The sequence below is a fragment of the Panthera pardus genome, unplaced genomic scaffold, assembly GCF_024362965.1.
Source record: "Panthera pardus isolate Hobbes unplaced genomic scaffold, ASM2436296v1 HiC_scaffold_2, whole genome shotgun sequence".
Lineage (NCBI taxonomy): Eukaryota > Metazoa > Chordata > Mammalia > Carnivora > Felidae > Panthera > Panthera pardus.
In genome coordinates, this window is record NW_026526765.1 from 147626330 (window position 1) to 147649183 (window position 22854).

At 49.2% G+C, this 22854-nt stretch overlaps 1 protein-coding gene across 1 annotated transcript in view; it reads right to left on the reverse strand.

The window, feature by feature from the left end:
• Window positions 1-22854, reverse strand: part of ADAMTS2 (ADAM metallopeptidase with thrombospondin type 1 motif 2) — a 242979-nt gene that overhangs the window by 25907 nt on the left and 194218 nt on the right. Inside the window, exons 10-13 of the mRNA XM_053907583.1 lie at window positions 21722-21835; window positions 5221-5366; window positions 1689-1864; window positions 891-1024 (exon numbers count right to left, since the gene is read on the reverse strand). Coding sequence (XP_053763558.1) covers window positions 891-1024; window positions 1689-1864; window positions 5221-5366; window positions 21722-21835 — 570 coding nt within the window. The remainder of the gene's footprint in view (window positions 1-890; window positions 1025-1688; window positions 1865-5220; window positions 5367-21721; window positions 21836-22854) is intronic.

Sequence of the window (22854 nt, forward strand, 5' to 3'; positions counted from 1 at the left end):
CTCCCTCACGCTGATTCTTGGAAACAGCAAAGGGCTGGTGTGGGGGCACGCCTTTCATAGGTAAACCAACAATCCAGCAATCACTCCCTTTATCTGCCTCTCACGCAACAAGCTGATCCTTCCCCTGCCTGAAATCATCCTAAGGCCAGGCACCAAGAAACTAGGGACCACCCCTACAGCCCGGAACCTACCTGGATTATTCATACTAATCCTCAACTGTCTCTCCTGCTCTGTCTTGCCTCTCCTAAGGAAGCACCAGTAAAAACTCTGGCTTAAGCTGCCCCCACTCCCTTCTACCTCCCGATCAAATCTGGTGCTTCCCCATGTGGCCCTGCATAGTTTCCCTCAGGAAACATAAGTAACACACTCTTCCTCAAAGGTTTGACCTCTCTGTGGGTCACTCAGTCACCTCCATTAATGAAAACCCTGCGGGAATTAAGGAGACACTGTTCTCTGTTTCTCAGGATTTGGCTTCACCACCTGAGCAGACTGTGAAGCCTGGCCGCCCAGCCGTTGCATCAGACAGGAGCCTCCTTTCCAGTGGGCTAAGGCGCCATGTGGGTGGAGAGAAGCCCTGGGCACAGGTACAGTGGCCCCGTACCCCACCTCCTTGCTCTTCTGGCCTCACCCCCTTTGGCTGGGGTGCCTGTGGTATTCCACCAAGCTTTCTGCTGGAGACTTCTTTGCAGATCTCATCTCTCAGCAAGACAAGAAGGAAGTCAGCCTCTGTGACCCTACAATCAGTTGTGCCTACTCAGTCCTACCTCCAGGATGTGCCTTGTTCCAGGCTGATTCTGACACTATGCACGCTTAGCCTCAGACCACCCAATAACCCCACAAAGCTGATACCCTGAGCTATGCCCACCCCCCGCTGGCCTCACGGCCCTCACCTTGCACTCCCCACGCACACAGAGGCTGAAGGCATCCTTGTAGGAGCAGCGTGTCCCATCGTGCACCATACGCTTCATGGACACCACCTCCCCGGTCTCCTTGGACTGGCAGTAGAGGTGACATCTCTCCTTGGCTGGAAGGGAAGCAGTGGGGTGTTGGTGAGGCAGGCTGGCTGCACCCCTCGCTTTCCTCCCAGGTTTGCTCAAGAGAAGCACCATGCAATGGAGAAGCTCTCTCGAGGGTCTTCTTAGGATTCTGCCCCTGGGACTGGGGCAGAAAGCGAAAGGGGGCAGGTGGCTTCAACCCCCCTGGTGTGTCTGTCTTGGGGCCTTTGACCCTGGGCTATTGCATTTGGGAAGACCTTTTCCCAACAGAGCCAGGTTGACGTTGGCGCTGATCCCAGAGACTCTGACAGCCTTTCCCTCCAGACTGCATGCCCCCTTCAAGAGGGGGACCCTGTCTGCTCTGGCACCCACTCTCTGGACTGTATGAATTGGGCCTGTGGCAGGCGCTGGGCTGGGGTAACACACACACGGGTGATGGAGAGAGCACAGCAGGCCTGTGTCCGCCGCCCGCCCACCCCTGCCCAAGGCCCAGAAGGAACTGGAGCTGTAAGTTTAAAATGCCAGGACTGGCCCTGGCAGCTACGGCGGTCAGGGTGGGCTCCGCTGATAGCTTGGCATAGCCAGTGGCTTGCCCATGGTGGCATGAGCAGCACAGGACGGTGTGAGCTGTGCCCCACCAGTGCCCCGGACCCAGCAGCTGAGCACCCGCTGGCCCTGTCTCTGGGGGCTCACCATCCCGGTGCTCGTGGGGCAGCCAGTGGTGCTGGGCGTCACCGTGCTCGAAGTACAGGTCCCACTGGCGGCACTGCTCCTCGCGGAAGTCAGCCAGGGTGTCAGGGCAGTCCTGGGGGTTGCACAACTGGAAGTCATAGCCAAGGCCAGAGCAGGTGCGACCCCCGTTGGCTGGGCTGGGAAAGAAAGCGAAAGCCTTGCAGCTCGGTGCCACCAGGAGGAGAGGTAGAGTCTCAGGTGTGTGTGTGTGGGGGGGGCAGCTCCACAGAGTGACGGGACCCAGCCCTGCCCTGTCACAGGAGCATTAGCTGGGCCCCAGGGCGCCCTCCTACCCCTCAGCTCCTGTCGCCATGACTATGAACCAACAGTGGGATGTTGACTGGCTAAGGTTCTGCCATTACTGGGACATTAATCTCAAGATGGAGGAGCTGGGGGAGTCTCTTTCACAGCCGGGCAGAATCGCGCACAAAACCAGAGAATCTGAAACCGCACAATTGCGCACGAGTTCTCAACAAGGGTCAGGCATGCAGTGGACACTGGGTTCACTGGCTTTCCTCCACCGCAGAGACTCTAAGCAGTGCTCATCCACAAAGCCTGGCCCCACGCATGGCAACGATGAGAAAAGGCTCTGGCTGTGGGCCAGCAGGTGCCTCTGGCAGGCGGGGTGATGGAGTGGGGTGGACTGCACCCCCAGAGGAGCTGGGGGCCTCAGGGCCGCCATCTGCCAGGCATGGCAGGACCTGAGGTCCTACCTGAGACTCGGGCAAAGGTCATGCTCTGTGCATGTGGCGGGGTGGTAAGTGCAGCCACGTGCGGCACAGCAGAGTGGACAACAAAAGGGACTCCCCTAGGGCCCTCCTCGCATGCCACATTCTGGAGGAAAGTCCATGGAAAGAATGATACAAGAAATGTGTGGGGAGAGAAACAAGAAACCTCAGTGTTGGATGGGGAGGGTGAAAAGGAGGAGCAGCTCTGAGATTCACACCAAGGCCACTGATGGGACCGCAGAGAAGGACACCAATGAGGGCATCACCGGGAGGGGGTGTAGGTGTGGGAAGCCAGTTCCCAGTGACTCTCTGGGAAACAGCAAGAAGGAGGCCTACTGACTCCAACGGAAACCGACGCTAACTTTGAACCAGAAAGTGAGCTGGAGAATTCAGGGGTGGTCGGGGAGGAAGAACAAGCAAAGAGTCAGATGCTAGACTGCCTGTGGTTTTGCAGTCACAAGTGGGGAGAGCTGGTGACAGAGAGGCACTGGGTCCAGCGAGCAGGGCTGGCTGTGAACTGTGCAGGTGTCTTCACGCTGGCCCCAGTATTTAGGAAAAGCTGTGGAGCAGTGCAGGGAGCCACAAGGACAGACAGTCACCCTCTGGAGAATGCATGAAAGGGAGGCCTGTGGGGCCCATCTGAGGTGCTGACAAACAGGCTGTGTGGAGCCCAGGGGCTCTGAGGTGCTCTGGCCCCCTGCAGCTACCCGGGTCCCCCACTGATGGTGATGTAAACAGTTTTCATAGTTCCTGCCGAGGCATCCACGCTGTCTGACAGTCACTGATGTGGAGGGAGTGTTGGCACCAGGCAGGGGTTGGCTAATCTCCGGGCATGATAGCTTGTGTGAGCAGACAGCTCCTGTCACTGCTGCCCTGTCCCTTGCTGCCACCAAGGAGGCTGGGGCAGCCAGAGGGGTAAAAATTCCCTCGAGTGCCCAGATGGAGAAGGACAGAACGTGGAACCCCCCTCCCTAGCCTTGAGCCTGTGTGAGCTGCCCCCAGGGCCATGCCAGGGGACGGAAACTCTGCTGTCCTCACCCAGCACCCCAGGGCCTCTGAGGTTCTAACTTCCTGTCTTGTCAATCTTGAATCTCATCCCGAGGCAGGTATAGTAGCCGCAGGGGTGCTTGAAAGGAGCTGGGGATAGGGTACTTTGCACCTGACCAGGATGGGGCCTGAAGCCCTTGGGTAGGAGCTAGTCAGAAGCATGAGGTTTAGGGTTCTCCAAGCACCAACTGGAGTGCCTGGCCCTAAGCACAGGTGACCCTGAGGTTTGGGCTTTTCCAATGCTGGACTCCAGGTCGTGGGTCCCTTCCTGACCAATGTGGACTTGACCCCTCTCCCCAGAGCCTAGATTGCTGTCCCCCTCTGGCACCCCAGGGGCCAATTCAGGGCCTGGCCAACCAGAGCAACCAGAAATGCTGCAGAGTCCAGAGTCTGGACAGGCCTCAGAGACCTGCAGGGCTTAGATTTGGGGGTCACAGGCTCCTTTGAGAAGATGATGTGAAGCCAGACACCTGCCCCTGAGAAAAACACAGATGTACATAAAGTCATATGCAACTCCTGCTGAGACCATGGTAGAACCCAGAGAGGGGTGATGAGCCTAGGACTCAGGCTTAGGGTTTGGGGCCCACCCCCAAACATTGAGGGGGTCCAGGTGGGTGGAGGACGTGAGTGAAGATGGCTGAGTCTGGATGCTCCAGAAGCCATTCACCGCTAGCCTGTAGTTGGGCCTGGTGTTGCAATGAAAGCTGGAAGCTTTGAAAGTCTGAAAGCTGGAAATAAGATTCTCTCTCTTTTTTTTTTTACGTGAAATTCCAGATTTGTTGTATTTTCAGGAGAATTGAGATCTTTAAAATACTGAAAAGGCCAAAGAAAGAGACAAAAGCCACATGTCCCCTGGCAGCAGCAGGGCCTCCCTGGGAAGACGGAAACCTGAGTGAACTGTTGTCTACGTGGAAGGGGGAGGGATTCAGCTCACATTACTGTATGTGCACCCACAATAAACCTACAAGGTAGGCTGCCTGAGGCTCGGGGCTCACTGATGCACCCCGAGCCTCACAGAGCTGCAGGAGCCCATGGGCACATCACCATGGGTGAGGCAAGGTGGAGGAGGGGTGGGGCATGAATAAGGAAGGGCACAGACCTGAGAGATCTTCACAGAGTGGGGGTATAACGGGGGAGATTCAAGGACCCTGGTGGAGGACAACACAGCACAAGGCCTTGGGTATGCATGGGAGGCAGGAGGAGGAGCCTGTTTGGGAGTGGGAGCTGGCAGACCCCAGGGGCAGCCTCCCTAGGCGATCTGCACCATACATGCCTGCAATGGCATGTCCCTGACCTTGCCTCTTGCCTGACTGCAGACAGCGGCTCCCCTGCTCAGGCTCCCAGCATCCTGGAGCCCGAGAGGGCCCTCCTCCTTATGCCCATTTCCCTGTCTCTATGATACCTTACTCCATGCCCTTGACCAAGAAGGGCAGAGGAAGCTGGTGTCTAGAAGAGGGTGTGGGCCAGGTTGGGGGAATGGCCCTTGGCCAGAGAATTGGAGACCAGGTTTCCAAGCCTCTAGGCCTGGCTCAGCCACTGCAGGCTGCATGACCTTCTCCTCTAGGAGTCTCTGCTTTGTCCCATGAATGGTGAGGAGGACACCCTCTGCACAAGTGGTGTGCAGCCATAGGAACCCTGCAGGACAGGGTCAGCCAGGGAGGGGTCTTGGGGACCTCAGCTACCACACGGGAAGGCGCGAAACAGCGCGGCCAACTCACTGTGGGTTGTCACACTGGCGGGTCCTGAACTTCACACCTGTGCCGCAGGTGCGTGAGCAGGAGCCGAATGGACTCCAGGCGCCCCAGTTGCCATCCCGTTTGAGAATGTCAGGCGTCAGCCAGATGCAGTGTCCTTTAAAGCAGTGCTGAAAGAAAGAAGGTCACTCCTATGACCCACCACTCCAGGGCCACTCAGACACCCCATACCTTTCTACCTGCAGTTCCTTTGAGATTGGTTTGGCTCTAGAGGTTCTGAGAGAGAGCAGACCCTACTCGCCCTAGAAAGTCAGAACCCCATCAGGAGGTGCAGCGAGGTGAAAGACACCCTCCTCCCCCCTGACCACCGCCTTGGTCTCCCAGCCATCCTCAACATCCTGTCCAGCCTGCTGTCCCCTCCGCCAGAGCCTGCCCCATACCATGTCCCCAGGTGAAGCCCACACCAGGCCCTTTCATAAAGATGCAACTGGCAGGTCAAGCCAGTGACTCCAGAGACATACAGGATCTACTTGTTTACGTACAAAAGGCAACTTCAAGGACATATAATGGAAATGAAGGTCAGTTGACAAGCTGACATGCTAAAAATTCAGGAATACAGTGAATAGAACACTTGAGCTCAGAGAACACAAATCCACAGCATGAATCTGGTCACACCACTCCCCAGCCTGCCACGGGGAAGACGCTTATGTAATTCAGGGCCATTTCAGGGAAAAAAAATTACAAAATTTAAAATACTAAATCAGATAGGAAATGGAATACTGACTTAGGATAAGAAAAGCCATCACAAAAAGTTAAAAATTTAAAAGGGTCCAGTACCACAAACAACCGGAAGCAGAGAACAATGATTTTTTTTCAGATTCACTGACTGTCACAACTTTTCATAACTTTTCCTGCAATTCTTTTTAGTATTTTTTTTTTGAGAGAGACGGAAACAGTGTGAGTGGGGGAGGGGCAAAGAGCAAGGGAGGGAGAGAATCCTAAGCAGGCTCCTCGTTGCCAGCACAGAGCCCCATGACAGAGCCCCATGCGGGGCTCGAACTCAGGAAACCATGAGATCACGAACTGAGCTAAAACCAAGAGGCGGACACTTAACCCACACCCAGGCGCCTCCTTTTCCTGAAATTCTGACGGCACACTCGTCCATTCCCTCTTCACAGGACACCTGGACCGCAGGTTCGCGAACAGGAGCCGAACAGACCCCGGGCACCCCGGTTGTCGTCCAGTTTCAAGATGTCATTTTGTAGCGGAACTGTTTTCCGTATTGAGAATAGAAAGATAACGCAGCCATGCCTCAGCACACTTTTTCCTTGAGGGCCAGTAGCTACTTTGGCTGCATGATCTCAGTTGCAACTACTCAGCTCTGCCACTGGGGCATGAACACGGCTACCGACAGCAGATAAGTGAATGGACTGTGTTCCGATAAAACTCTGTTTACAAAAACAGGCAGCAAACAGAAACATCTACAGTGGACCTGTGAGGAGCCGGGTGAACTCTCTCCTCAGTAAGATAACCACGTAACTGGTGAAAATCCTTTTTTGTTTTTTTAACAACCACTCAAAGTATCTGGAGATTGTTCTAAAGTCGATACAACAAATAGAGAAATGTTTATTCAAGAATGTCTACTAGAGGCGCCTGGGTGGCTCAGTTGGTTGAGCGTCCCACTTCAGCTCAGGTCATGATCTCTCAGTTTGTGAGTTCAAGCCCCATGTGGGCTCTGTGCTGACCGCTTGGAGCCTGGAGCCTGCTTCAGTTTCTGTGTTTCCCTCTCTCTCTGCCCCTCCCCCACTCACCTGTGTCTCTCTCATAAATAAATAAACATTAAAAAATTTAAAAATATTAAAAACAAAATAATGAAGGCCAGAGGCAGTGGTGTTAATCAAGGATGACCAGTAAAATTAGCTCTCAACAATAAAGGTGAAAAAGATATTCCCACACAAACAGCAACAAGGAGATTTCGTTGCTAGCAGCATTCCTCGTAAGAAAATACTAAAGGAAGTTATTCAGGCTGAAAGCAAATGGCACCAAAGAATAATTTAAGTTCTAGAAGTTTCTAGAAGAAACACAGACTACCAAAACCAACTTAATAAGATATAGAAAATCAGAACAGATGAATAACAAGCAAAGAGGTTAAATTAGTGATTTAAAACTTCTCACAAATTATAGCCCAATCCCAGATGGTTTCTCTGGTAAATTCTACCAAACATTTAAAGAAAAATTAATACCAATCCTTTAAAAATTCTTCCAAAATATAGAAAAGGAAGAAATTTCCCTACTCATTCTCTGAGACTAGCATTAGTCTGATACCAAAATCAGACAAAGACCTTTATCTCTTATGAAAACAGATGGAAAAATCCTCAACAAAACCCTAGCAAACCAAATCTAACATCATATTAAAAGATTATACACCATGACCAAGTGACGTTTACCCAGGAACGCAGGTTTAACATCTGAAAATCAATCAATGTAATAAACCATATTAACAGAATAAAGAACAAACTGTATGATTGCTGCAAGACTCAAAAAAAGAAATCTGGCAATATCCAACATCCTTTCCTGAAAACACACACACACATACACACACACACACACACAGGACAAGGAGCAGAAGAGAATTTCCTCAATCTGCTAAAGGACATCGAGGAAATACACACAGCTAACATCATGCTTAATCATGAAGGGATGAATGCTTTCCCTGTGATCAGGAACAAGACTTCTACGGGAATTTACCACTGGCACGTTGGTTGGTAGGAGAGATGTAGGTATGGGAATGCAAGCTGGTGCAGCCACTCTGGAAACCAGTATGGAGGTTCCTCATTAAAACTGAAAACAGAACTACCCTACGACCCAGCAATTGCACTACTAGGTATTTATCCAAGGGATACAGGTATGGTGTTTCGAAGGGACACATGCACCCCAATGTTTATAGCAGCACTATCAACAATAGCCAAAGCATGGAAAGAGCCCAAATGTCCATCAATGGATGAATGGATAAAGAAGATGTGGTATATATATATATATATATATATATATATATATATATACCTATATATATATACATACATACAATGGAGTATTACTTGGCAATCAAAAAGAATGAAATCTTGCCTTTCGCAACTATGTGGATGGAACTGGAGGGTATCGTGCTAAGTGAAATTAGTCAGTCAGGGAAATACAAATATATGACTTCACTCACATGAGGACTTTAAGAGACCAAACAGATGAACATAAGGGAAGGGAAGCAAAAATAATGTGAAAACAGGGAGGGGAACAAAACATAAGAGACTCTTAGATATGGAGAACAAAAGAGGGTTACTGGAGGGGTTGTGGGAGGGGAGATGGGCTAAATGGGTAAGGGGCACTAAGGAATCTACTCCTAAAATCATTGTTGCACTATATGCTAGCTAATTTTGATGTAAATTATAAAAAATAAAATAAAAAAAAGACTTCTAATCAACATTGTACTGGAAGTTCTTGCCAGGACAAGTGGCCAAGAAAAAGAAACAAAAGACATCCAGACTGGAACAGAAGAAGTAAAACTATCTCTACTTGCAGATGACATGATCTTATATAAACTCCTAAAGAATCTGTTAAAAAACTATTAGATCCAATAAAGAAATTCAGTGAGATGGCAGGGCACAAGATCCATATAGAAAAATCAATTGTTATTTCCGTGAATTTTATTCTATGAATAAACTGAATGTGAAACTGAAAATCTATCTACAATAGCACCAAAAAGAAAAAAAAAAACCTTAGTAATAAATGGAGTCAAAGAAGTGCAAAATATGTACACTGAAAACTACAAAACACTGTTGAAATAAAGATCCAAATAAAAAGAAAGACATCCCATTTTATGGGTCAGGCTGTTAGTATGTCGACACTCTAGATTCAATGTAATCCTATCAAAATCCCTACTGGAGTTTTGCAGAAATTGAGAAACTGCTCCTAAAATTGACATGGACATCCTCACCAACACTTGTTATTTCTTTATTTTTTTTGGTTCTAGCCATTCTGACAGCTCAAAGGACTGGGAACAGCCAGAACAATCTTGAAAAAGAACAAAGTAGGGGCAACTGGATGGCTCAGTCAGTTGAGCATCAGACTTGGCTCAGGTCATGATCTCACGGCTCACGAGTTTGAGCCCCGCATCGGGTTCACTGCTATCAGTGTGGAGCCTGCTTCAGATCTTCTGTACCTGCCACCCTCTATCCCTTCCCCACTTGTACTCTTCTCTCTCAAAAATAAATAAATCTTTAGGAAAAACAAAAGAAAAAGAACAAAGTAGGATGACTCATGCTTCCCTACTTCAAAGCTTAATACAAAACTACAGTAATCAAGACCATGTGCCCCTCCCACAAGGAAAGACAAATCTATTGATGCAACAGAATGCATATTCCAGAAATGAGCCCTTACATGTGGTCAGTTGGTTTTCAACAAGGATGACAAGATGATTCAATGGAAAGAGAAAAGTCTCTTTGATAATGGTGCTGAGATGACTGGAAATCCACACTCAGAGAAGGATGAAATTGGATCCCTATCTCACACCTCACACAAAAAAATCAGCTTAAAATGGATCATAAACCTAAATGTGAGGACTATACTCCGAATACAACACAGAAATACATCTTCTTGACCTAACGGCAATGATTTCTTAGATACAACGCTAGAAGCACAGGCAACAAAAGAAAAAAAAAAACCGATACATTGGACCTCACCAATATCGATACATTGGACCTCACCAATATTGAAACCTTTTGTGCATCAAATGATACTGTCATGAAATTGAAAAGACAACCCATAAAATGGGAGAAAATGCTTGCAAATGATCCATCTGATAACCTCAATATGGGACCTGTATCCAGAATATATAAAGAACTCCTATAACTCAATAATAGAAAGATAAATAACTCAATTAGAAAATATTCAGAGGAAATGAACAGACATCTATCCCCCCAAAAGAAACACACACATATATGTGTGTGTATGTTTGTGTGTGTATATATATATATGAACAGCCACTAAGCACATGGTGAAAAGATGCTCAACATTACTAGGGAAATCAAAACCACAGTGAGGGGGCGCCTGGGTGGCTCAGTCCGTTAAGCGTCTGACCCTTGATTTCGGCTTAGGTCATGATCTCATGGTTTGTGGGTTGGAGCCCTGCATCAGGCTCTGTGCTGAGTGTGGAGCCTGCTTGGGATTCCCTCTCTCTCGCTCTGTCTCTCCCTCTGCCCCTTCCCCACTCATGCAAGCATGCACATGCTCTCTTACTCTCTAAAAAACAAAACAAAACAAAAAACCACAGCAAAGTAACACTTCACATCCACATCCAAGAAAAACACAGAGTACAACAAGTTCCAGGGAGGATGTGGAGAAATCAGAACCCTCACGACAATGCTAGCTCAAATGTAAAAAAAGTGTAGCTGCTTTGGGAACTGGTCTGGCAGTTTTGCAAAACGTGAGACAGAGAGCTGCGGTAAGATTCAACAATTCCACTCCCAGGTACGTATCCAAGAAAAGCGACGTATCTACCCATAACTCATACAGGAACGTTCATAGCAGCATTTCTCATAAAAGCTGAAAAGCAGAAACAATTCAGATGCCCATCGAATGATAAATGGATAAATAAAACACAGTGTTATCTCCACAATGGATTATTAGCCACTAAAAGGAATAAAGTACGGACACACACTACAACACAGATAGACGCTACAACGCGGATGAGTCTTAGGAATGCTATACTATTAAAGAAAGCCAGGAACAAAGGACACATATTATATGAGTCCATTTATAAGAAATGTCCCGAAGAGGCAAATCTACAGAGACAGAAAGTAGATTAGTGATTGCTCAGGACTGTGGTGGAGGCTGAGTGGAGAGGATTGAACCAGAGAGACTGCTAACTAGTACGCAGCTTCTTTGGGGAGTGACAACAATATTCTAAAATTTTATCGTGGTGATAGTTGCACAACTCTGTGAATACACAGAAAACCATGAACTGGTGATTTTAAATGTGAATCACATCTTAATGAAGCTGTTGGTGGGGGAGGGGAGGAAACCAGGTGGTAAGAAGCATGGGTCTGTGTGTGACAGCTTGCTAATCCTGGTTTGAGCAGGTTGAGGGAAATATTTTCTTTATTTTTTTTAAAGTTTATTTATTTATTTTGAGGTGGGGAGGGGCAGAGAGAAAGGGACAGAGAGAATCTCAAACTGGCTCTGTGCTGTCAGTGCTGAGCCCCAGGTGGGGCTCGATGTCATGAACCGTGAGGCCGTGACCTGAGCAGAAATCAAGAGTCCTGACACTTACCTGACTGAGCTACCCAGCTCCCCTTCATTTTTAAATTATTGATAATTTAGATAAACTATTGGTGGTGTAATGGGAACACTGAGATGATCAAATCTGGAGACACTGCTATCCAGTTTGTTTTCTGATATGGATTTCAGGGCATTTCAAGTTTTCTCTCTCAGAGCCTGATTTTAAACGCTCTCTGAATTGGGAACACTCAGTAACAGTTCCTGTTGACATTCTTACTTATTGCAGGGGTAATATTCTGAGCTTCATGTTGTCTTTGATGTTGTCAACATTTCATGTCAAGTCAGAAAGAAGTTTAAATGCTTTTACAATGTGCTCATCAAATTCACCCCTCTTCATTAACTGAATCCAGTTAATGTCAAACATTTCAAGAGCCTGTCTGTTCCTTCCCTTTGATATTTATCTCTTCCTCCTAATGAATGGCTGCTTTGGGTTTGATCTGAAACCTTTTCTCGTTACAATTAAATTTTTGTGTTAAAAAAAATTTTTTTTTAACATTTATTTATTTTTGAGAGAAAGCGACAGTGTGAACGGGACAGAGAGAGAGGGAGACACAGAATCGGAAGCAGGCTCCAGGCTCTACACTGTCAGCACAGAGCCCAATGTGGGGCTCGAACCCACGAGCCATGAGATCATGACCAGAGCTGAAGTCGGACGCTCAACCGACTGAGCCACCCAGGTTCCCCTACAGTTAAATTTTCAAAGTCGGCATTACTTCTCCTGATTTCTTTACTCTTTTTCCTCCTCTTGCCTTCTATTAATTTTTATCTGAATTTTATTTAATACATAAACTTGAAAATGACAAAAGATGGTACCTTTATGCATCAGTCCAAATCAGAAGTCTGTAATTTCTCCTTTATTTTTTTACCAAAGAGTTCCAAAACAACTTTCAAAGTTGCAGTTCAACTGGTGTATTGAAGCTTCATCAACGTTTTGAATAAACTTTCTGCATCCCATTTGCACTCAGCTTTCTCTCCTGGTCTCTGAAAATTTATTTTAGCACCTCTTATATTTTGAAATCCATATGCTGTGAGGCGTGGACAGCTTTTTAACAAGCAGACCATCTGGTTACACTTAGCCTTTTTAAAGAAACACCCAAGTTGGATCTGTGTTTAAAGGAGCCCGTCTGCAAGATAAACCTCAGAAGCAAACATAAACTATTGCCAATACGGAAGCCGTTGTGCCCTCAGGTATAGCTGAGCCACTTTTTCTGCAATGATCTGAGGGCCATGAGCCATGTACCACGCAGATTCCACAGTGAATTGACGTGGTGGTGGCCAGAGTGTCTCTAGACGTTATTCCTGCCCCTGGACAGCTACAGTCAGTAACTTAACTGGACACGAAAGATACTGAGACCACATACACAAGCCAGTAAACAGACTTCAAATGCAATATCTCCTTAGTCGAAGCCACAGAGCACGCATTGCCACTCTACTGCCGGTGCAAGAAGTATATCGGAGGGGAAGGGGATGTGAAAAGAGAAGTGATCTTAATTGATTACAGTTAAATTACTTCTGCAAACTTTACGAAAACACATGACCATGTGAACACATGACATCGTAAGGGGCCCAATGGAAGTATGAGGTGCTGGAGCACACGCATCCTAAGATTCATGGTGGATTCACCTCTGCTCTTCTCTCAAAACCTTCTGCAGGCTCCTGCTGCTGCAGGATTCAGACTAGCTCTTTAGCCTAGCCTGGCCCTGCATGACCGGCTCCTACTCGCCCCTCCTGCCTCATTGCCCACCACCATGCCAGGCACCCAGACACTGACTGGTCTCTGGACAGACCACACTTGCTTCCCTCGCAGCCTTTGCAAATGCTGCTGCTCAGGAAGCCTAACACTCCACTTCCTTCCCCCACACCCAGGGCAGCAGATGCCAAAAAGACATCCCCCTTCAGGACTGAGGCTCTCGCTCCCCCAGCCATGAAGTGTGTTGGTTGTCTGTGCTCACAGTTGAGTCCTTCTCCAGGAAATGCCCTCAGCCAAAGAGCGCTGCCTAGCCCAGAGTCATGCCTCTTTCCTGGGAATAGCCACAGCCAACCACTGGTCAAAGTTGGGCACAGGTCTGAAAGTTCAGCCCAGAGCTTTGGGTGGGGTCTGCTGAGACCCATAACGTGGCTATATTGCTATTTGATGCCTCACTCTTCCCACAGACGGTGATCCTGCAGGCGTTCCCCAGGAAGATGCCCACAATTGGATCTCTGTCTCAGAGTCCGTTCCTAGGGAGCCATGCTGCCAACTCTGTACCCACGTCACTGCCACGCTTCCCTCCTGATTCTCCGCTCTCAGACAAACCCATGCCTGCCTCCCCTACCCCTGTGCACATCTCTGCTTGGGAGCCTGCCTCAGCTCTTCCTTCCTTCCTTCCTTCCTTCCTTCCTTCCTTCCTCTCTCCCTTCCTTCCTTCCTTCCTTCCTCCCTCCCTTCCTTCCTTCCTTCTCTCCCTTCCTCCCTTCCTTCCTTTCTTTTTCCCTTCCTTCCTTCCTCCCTCCCTTCCTTCCTCTTTCCCTTCCTTCCTTTCTTCCTCCCTCCCTCCCTTCCTTCCTTCTCTTCCTTCCTTCCTTCCTTCCTTCCTTCCTTCCTTCCTTCCTTCTTCTCTCCCTTCCTTCCTCCCTTCTTCTCTTCCTTCCTTCCTTCCTTCTTTTCTCCCTTCCTTCCTCCCTTCCTTCCTTCCTCCCTCCCTCCCTTCTTCTCTCCCTTCCTTCCTTCTTCTCTCCCTTCCTTCCTCCCTCCCTCCCTTCTTCTCTCCCTTCCTTCCTTCCTTTTTCCCTTCCTTCCTTCCTCCCTCCCTCCCTTCCTTCCTCCCTTACTTCCTTTTTCTCTTCCTTCCTTCCTTCCTCCCTCCCTTCCTTCCTCCTTCCTTCCTTCTTCTTTCCCTTCCTTCCTTCCTCTCTCCCTTCCTTCCTCCTTCCTTCCTTCCTTCTTCTTTCCCTTCCTTCCTTCCTCCCTCCCTCTCTCCCTCTCTTCCTTCCTTCCTTCTTCTCTCCCTTCCTTCCTCCCTTCCTTCCTTCCTCCCTCCCTCCCTTCTTCTCTCCCTTCCTTCCTTCTTCTCTCCCTTCCTCCCTCCCTCCCTTCTTCTCTCCCTTCCTTCCTTCCTTTTTCCCTTCCTTCCTTCCTCCCTCCCTTCCTTCCTCCCTCCCTTACTTCCTTTTTCTCTTCCTTCCTTCCTCCCTTCCTCTCTCCCTCTCCTTCCTTCCTTCCTTCCTTCTTCTTTTCCTTCCTTCCTTCCTTCTTCTTTCCCTTCCTTCCTTCCTCCCTCCCTCTCTCCCTCTCCTTCCTTCCTTCCTTCCTTCCTTCTTCTTTCCCTTCCTTCCTTTCTCCCTCCCTCTCTCCCTCTCCTTCCTTCCTTCCTTCCTTCCTTCCTTCCTTCCTTCCTTCCTTCCATAGGCTTCTCACCCTTCCTAACCTACCAAGGGACTCCCAGACCTGCCTTCATACCAGTGTGAGCCCTTGTGAGGTGAGACAGAGTCTTCCACTCTCCAGATTCTCCTTCCCAGGCTCTGGGCAAGCAGTCAAAGGCTCCACCATCATAAGGCTGGTGCACAGCTGGCAAGCCTGGGGTCAGGCAGATGTGTCTGCAGGCCACCAATGATGCTGGTCATGACCTTCCAGACCACAGTTACCTCATATCTTACCCCAAAGTGCCCCTCACTCAATCATGGAAGAGAAGGAAAGAACCCACAGAAACACTGGCTGGTGGCCCCCCAGCTGGTGGTGCAAGGTGGGGCTGGCAGGCAGGGAAGACGGCCCAGGTAAGAAGATGCTGTGGAATGAATGTTTGCATCCTCCCCAAATTCTTATGTTCAAGCCTAAGCACCAATGTGATGGTATTAGACCCATCACATGACCTGGTGGTCATGAGGGTGAAGCCCCTTATGAGATTGGCACATTTATAATAAGACACTAGAAAGACTATTTCTGTCTCTGAAACGTGAGGACACAGCAAGGGCAGATGGCATTCTGCAGCTGTCGCCAGAACCTGACCCGTCTGGCATCCTGATCTCAGACTTCCAGCCTCCAGAACTGGGAGAGACAAATGTTGGCTGTTGAATCCCCCAGTCTATGGCATTTTTGTTACAGCACCCTGAGCTGACTCAGACACAGAGGGAGTGAGGGCTCTTGGCATCTCTGAAGGCTGTGACTGGGGTCTAACTTCCAAGTCACTGCTGGTCGAGGGCACCAAGGACCAGGAGGATGGAGGAGGCCAGACAGTGGTACCCTTGTCCCTATGGGACAAATTGGTGCCAAGTCTGGAAATAGGAAGCTGGGCTCAGGACAACTCAGAACATCCCACATTGTGATGGGCCACCTCTCCCAAAAATTTGGGTCCAAATGCACAGAGGCAATACACATGCATTGTAGAGAACACGAAGCAAGGCAGAAAGAAAGGAAAACTACCCTTAATTCCACCACTCAGAAGACATCCTTCCGATATTTTGTTTTATTTCCTCCTGAATGACTACGAGCATTTGACATCGCCCCACATGAACAATTTCATACTCCGATGCCTCAGTGCTATTATTTTAAAAAACATGTTTAAGGTTATTAAAAATGCTTTATAAACATATGTTTAAATGCCTTCAAATATTTCATACAATAGAGAGGCTGAAACATTTAAAAGCACAAAGCCACCTGTCCTGAGTGAATCCTGAGCCTGTGACAAATCCAAGGGAGCTGCTTCACAGGATAATACCGTAGAGAACACTGATGCATCCAGGCAGGGGCCAGGAATTCTGCTGGGTTGCTCTGAAAGCCTGAAAGGTAGACTGCCTGTTTCAGGGAAGTGCACAGTTAGCATTTCTGAACCACTGCGGTCCTCAGCCTTCCTCTACCTGCCAGCATGTGCCAGGTGGGTACCACATGCCAGGAGCCTGTGAAGATAAGTGAGCTGGACACTTAGGTGACTTGCCTGAGAAGAGAAAGGATGCCCGAGGTCACATGGTGAGGAAGGAGACCCAGGGCTTGAACTTTTGGGTCCAGATCCTGGGCTGCCCCTGTCACTATGCCTGCTTGCCCCCTCTCAGCTGTGCAAGGGAAACATGAGGCATGACACAGGGGCATCATGGGGCCCTTACACCAGGCCCGTGTCTCTGAAACTAAATTCATGAAAACGGAGAGTGGGTGTTGCTTCCCCAAGATGCTGTGTGTCAATGTGAGAGCACTTGGAGGACTCTTTCCTGCCAACATGCTGAGGTGGGAGCCATCTTTGACCCCCCTCTGCTCCAACCCTGGCTCAATCAGGGAGGGCAAGGTGAGCCCACCAGCCTGGCCTGTGGGGCAGAGGGCACCTGAAAGGACCCTCTGTGCTTGGCCTGTCTCTGCTCCAGGGCGTGCCTGTCTGGCAGCAGATTTGAGCAACGTTGCCAGCACCCTGAACAGGGCACGACAGGGACAGGCTGTCACTGTAGCCTCCTGGGGAGCCATGGGTAATCACCAAGTTTTTTGTTTCCTGGATTCTGATGCTTTGACATCTGGATGCCTGCTGACCCTAAAGGGACTGCCTCTTCCAGGATTAGCCAGTTTCTAAGGATAGTAAACAACTCACCCAGTAGCGGGATTTTTAAATGCAAACCAACCAATAATCCAGAGCTGATGACCCAAACACTTCCTCTACCAGACTCTCACATTCAAGGTCACCTTCTCCTGTTCGAATCACTCCTGGGGAAAGGTACTGGATGATACCAGAGGTATCAGTCCCTCCTGCCCACTGAAATTATTCACACTGACCAATCCCAAGCCTGCTTACCCTGCCTCACCTGTTCCTTTCTACAGAAACCACAGCTGCTCCCATGCTTTGCCTCCTAACCTGACCCACCCTGGTACTTCGGAGCATGGCCCCCTGGAACCCTTCCTTCGGGATCTATGACAAACTGTTTCTCTGATCTCTTGGCCTTCCTCCATGTCAAATTTTATGTAAATACACTGTACTATGAAACACAAGTGCTCCCTGTTTCATCTGCCCTCCCTGGCCTTCCTCACCAGGCTCCCGCCCTGCACTGTCTCCCACCTGGACTGCTCCTCTCACTTTTCGGGCGTCAGTGGGGGTCAATGACTGGGAAGTCTCTCTGGGTTCCCCAACTGGCCACTCCCCAGGCCCGTCCTCACTGCCTCTTCATGTTCATGGCTGACCGCCACAGACAGTAAGGTCTGAAGGAGGTGGAGGCGCAAGACACATGCAGTGAATGTGAAGGAACGAATGAATGAATGAATCTGACCAAGCAGACTGATGCTCAGGCCCACTGCCCACTTCTCTGTCAGAGGGCAACACGCTCCCCTCTCCCCTCTCAGCCAAACCCACCTCTTGATTCCATGGGAGAGCCATACACCACTGGCCCTTGCTCCTCCCCACCTTGATCCTCTCTGCTTCATCTCTCTGAGGCACGGGGCCCCGAACCCCAAGGGTGCTGTTGACATCCCCTGCCTACCCGGTCCTCACAGATTCTGACCCAGGGCAGGCTCGCCATGAACCTAGAGGGTGGAAGGCGGATGGTTCATTTGTTTGCTCTCTCTAGGTCATCCCTGTGTGTGGAATGTAGGTACGGATTGTTCTGTCTCTGGGAAATGGTGGATACACAACACTGAGTAAGCAGGGGCATAATCTGGCTGTGGAGGCCAAGAGGGGACAACGTGCTTGGGATGAGCTGCTGGAGAATGTGGACAATGAGGATCCTAGGAGGCCACACTGTGTCCTGAGCCTAAGCTCTGTCACTCCCTGCAGGAGGGGGGGGTGGTGGTGGTCCTGGGGCCAGAGGGAAAGGGACAGCTGAACTCTTCACAGCCATGCCTCCCCATCCCTGAGATGTCCTGCTATTTCTCCAATGAGGCCAGACTTCTGCCTGTGCCCTCCTCACTCCCCTATTTTGCAGGAAAGGGGAAGGTAAGGGAGGGCTGCCTCCCAAATAAAAAATTACACGCAATAACGAGTAAGACTGCAACATACAAACACACACAGGCAGAGGAGTGTGATAGGTCCCAGGATGTGCGCCTGCCTCTTCCTGTGTCCCTGCACCCACCCCCTCCACACACACCAAGAATCCCTGATGTGGGTCAGTTTTCCCCTGTGCTCTTGTGAACCAGGGTGGGCTGACCCCAGCCCCAGCTCTGCCCCGGATGCCTTCAGCATTGCTCTGTTATTTAACAAACAGAATGTAATTTTATTTACTGGACTAAACGAACCAGGGTCCCACCACCTAAAATGAAGGAAGGGCAGTGGCCAGGTCAGTGGTTTCTGTGAGGAGGAGCACTTTGGCCACATCTGGGCACCTTTCTTACCAGACACCACCTCCCCTCACCCTCCTCACAAGAAAAGGGGGGGAGGGGCCGACTGGCTGGAAGTGCAGGCATTCTCTGGCCCATGTTCCTCCCAGCGGCTGGGGGTCCTGTGGGGTAAAAGCCTGTGCAGGACTGCCTCCCACCGCATCCACCTTCTCTCTGTGCAGGGTGGACGGGTCGAAAGTAAGGACACGGATGGGGCAGGAAGCCATGCTAGCTAGTCTCAGCCCCCAGCTCAGTGTTTACAAAGCTGGTCATAAGGTATGTGGCAAATGCTCCTGGGCCCGTGTTCCCTCCACTGAGCTCCTGTGCGGGAGGAGGGCTATGTGGTCAGTTCTGGCTTTACGAGATCCCTGGTATATTACTAACAACAACCCACCTCGAACTTCTAACAGCTCGTGAAGTCTGGGGGCATTGCCAAATCACCTGGGCGCACTCTTAAAAATCACCAGTTCCCACCCTAACATAACACCAGCATTCTTCACAGAGCTAGAACAAACAATCCTAAAATTTGTATGGCACCAGAAAAGACCCTGAATAGCCAAAGCAATCCTGAAAAAGAACACTAAAGTTGGAGTATCACAATTCCAGACTTCAAGCTGTATTACAAAGCTGTAATCATTAAGACAGTATGGTACTGGCACAAAAACACTTAGCTCAATGGAACAGAATAGAGAACCCAGAAGTGGACCCACAAACGTATGGCCAACTAACCTTTGACAAAGCAGGAAAGAATATCCAATGGGAAAAAGAGAGTCTCTTGAGCAAATGGGGTTGGGAAAACAGTGTGGACGTTCCTCAAAAAATTAACACTAGAACTACCCTACAACCCAGTAATTGCACTACTAGGTATTTATTCAAAGGATAGAAAAATGCTGATTCAAAGGGGCACATGCACCCCAACGTTTATAGCAGCACTATCAACAATAGCCAAAGTATGGAAAGAGCCCAAATGCCCAATGACTGATGAATGGATAAAGAAGATGTGGTATATATATTTAATGGAATATTCCTCGGTAATGAAAAAGAATGAAGTCTTGCCATTTGCAACAACATGGATGGAACTGGAGTATATTAGTTAAGCAGAATAAGTCAGTTAGAGAAAGACAAATATCATATGATTTTACTCATCTGTGGAATTTAAGATACAAAACAGATGAACATAAGGGAAAGAAAGCAAAAATAAGATAAAAACAGAGCGGGTGACAAACCATAAGAGACTCCTAAATAGAGAAAACAAATTGAGGGTTGCTGGCGGGGTGTTGGGTGGGGAGAAGGGCTAAAGGGGTAATGGCCTCTAAGGAAGATACTGGTTGGGATGTCCACTAGGTGTTATATGTAAGTGATGAATCACTAAATTCTCTTCCTGAAAATAAATAAATAAATTTTGATTAAACAAAACAAAACACAAAAAACAAAAAACCACAACAATTCCCAGAGCTTCAAGCAAAAATTTGTACACAGGTGTTTATAGCAGCGCTATTCACAAATACCAAAAGGTGGGAACAATCAAACTGTCCATCAATGTATGAACAGATAAACGAATTGTGGTCTAAGCATGAGGTAGAATATTATTCAGTCATAAAAAGGAATAAAACACTGACACATGCTACAATACAAATGAACCTTAATAACATTCAACAAGAGAAGCCAGACACAAAAGGCCACATATTGTGTGATTCTATTCATGTGGAATTTGAGAATGGGAAAATCCTTAGAGACAGAGGCAGATTAGTGGTTGCCAGGGGCTGGAGACAGCTTAATAGGGGAGTCACTGCTTAATGGGGTCTCCCTTTGAGGTGATGAAGAAGTTCTAGAACTACATAATGGTGACAGGTGCACAACACTGTGAATGTACTAAAAGGCCATGGAATTGTAGAAGATGGTTAAAAGGGAAAATATTAAAAAATTAAATTACTAAATTTATTACAATTAAAAATTAAAAAATAATTTAAAAATAAGACAAAACAAAACAAAACAAAAACAAAAGTAATTCCTGATCCTTACCCTAAACCAAAATCTTTAAGAGTGGGCTTAGAAATCTGTGTCTTGAAGAAGCTCTACCAGGAACTAAAAGTAGCCAGAATTTAAGGCCTGCATGGAGGGACCTCAGGCCTGGACGATTTGGGGGCCTTTTTAGGCCTGATGTTGGGGCACAGGTGCTGTGGGCACTCCCCACTCCCCATCCCCAACCACCAGCTCTGCAGGGCTTCTGTGGGCTGAGCCCACATGGTCTGTCATCAGTGGTCTGTCACCCACGCTTTGGCTCCCCTACATGAGCCAGCCCTCAGCAAGTGATTTGCTGAAGAGTGAGCATGTGATTTCATCTGAGCCTGTGAGAACCAAGCCCAGAGTTTCGGCAGAAAGGACAAGGTAAGAAAAGCCCATCTTTTGTCAAGTTGCTGGAGGGTGGGAAGTGGGTCTGAGGCTGCTGGCAGGTGCCGGGGCAGCCAGCCATGGAGCCTGGAGCCGCCTCAAGGGAACAAGTGTGCCCACCAGGGGGCAAACACAGAGGCCCCAGGGATGGAGAGTCTAAGCTAAGCCTGATGATGCTGGGGCTAGGGATCCAGGTGTCACCAACCCCCAATTTTGGCCTTAAAGTGAAGTGACCCAGTCACCCACAGTGTCCATGGGGGGACAGAAGACTGCCAGAACCCTGAAACTGCTCCTCAGAGTAGGGATTCCTGAGTTGGGGGGTGCTTGGAGCAGAGTGAGAAACTCTGAGACACCAGGTTTGCTCCGACAGAAGAAATAGTGGGTTCGAAGTGGAGGGGACAGAAACTCTGGTGTCACATGTGAGGATTTATTAGGAAGGAGGCAGGGTTGCCTGGAGAAGACCCCTCACCCAGCTCCGCCTGTGGTGCAGGGCCTGTCCCTGGAGATCTGGGCATGTCACACTGCCTGCCCTCTGCTCCCACTCACCTTGCCAGGTGCACACATGGTCCCGTCCAGGGGGGGGCCCTTCTTGGTCTTGCAAAAGTAGGGATTGTCAGGGTGGCTGCACCACAGCTGTTTGCAGGGGTCGAAGGTCCGGAACTAGAAGAGAGAGCAGGGGCAGCTCACCAGGCTGCCTCCCACTGCAGGTCCCTTAGGGTCCCCCAGGGTCCTCTTGGACAGGGTGGAGTCAGGCACGATTTGGTGGCCCATGGTGGCCCACGTGTGGTGCCCTGAGCTCTGTATGATTCTGAGGTTGTGACAACCTCCAGCATGCAGTAGCTGCTTCCTGTCCCTGTGGTGGCTGAGGGGCCTCCCCAGCCTCCAGTCCTTGGCCCCGGCACCTGCCATGGAGTCTGGACAGACAGCTGGGAGTCAGTATACCTGGCAGGAAGGCTGGTGGGCATCCCTCTGGCCCAGGTACGAGTGGCTGGTGGCTAGTAGGGGCTGTCACTGCAGGGCCCTAGGGGCACCTACTATCCCCCTGCTGAGGACTCCACCCCCTAAAGCCCTCCTGGAGCTCTCCCCTCTGCCCTTCTCTTGCTTCAGCCCTTGGTATTTGTTCCGTGGACCTCACAGTCGCCTCTTCTCTGGCCTTTCTGTTTGGCTATCCCCATACCTCTTCCTCCAGGATGTCCCTGAGGGATCCAGCTGACACTCAGATATGGCCATGCTATCCTCCTCTTTAAACATTTCTAGAGCTTCCTGTTGTCATGAGAATCAATCCCCCCAAGTTCTTTAGGCAGTCATGCAAGAGCTTAGACCACCTGCATCAGTACCCAAGTTCACCACTTGCTTGCTCTGTGGCCTTAGGCATGTTATCTAAGTCCTCAGTTTCCTCATCTGTAAAGTGGGAATACTTTGCATACTTCCTTCATGCAGTTGAGAGGAGCATTAGGTCAGATGCTAACACACACTAATGCTTTCGCCATACTGCTTGCGACAGGGTGGGCCCTGATCAGCAGGTACAGTCAATCCTGATGGCTGGGGTTCCTACTGCTGGCTCTGTCCTGGCACTAGATCCTAGTAACAACTGGTGGGTTCTCTGTACGCTATGTCCCCTCACCTCTAGGCCTTTGCACATGTGATTCCTGCCTTCCAGAATGTTCTCTCCTCCCACT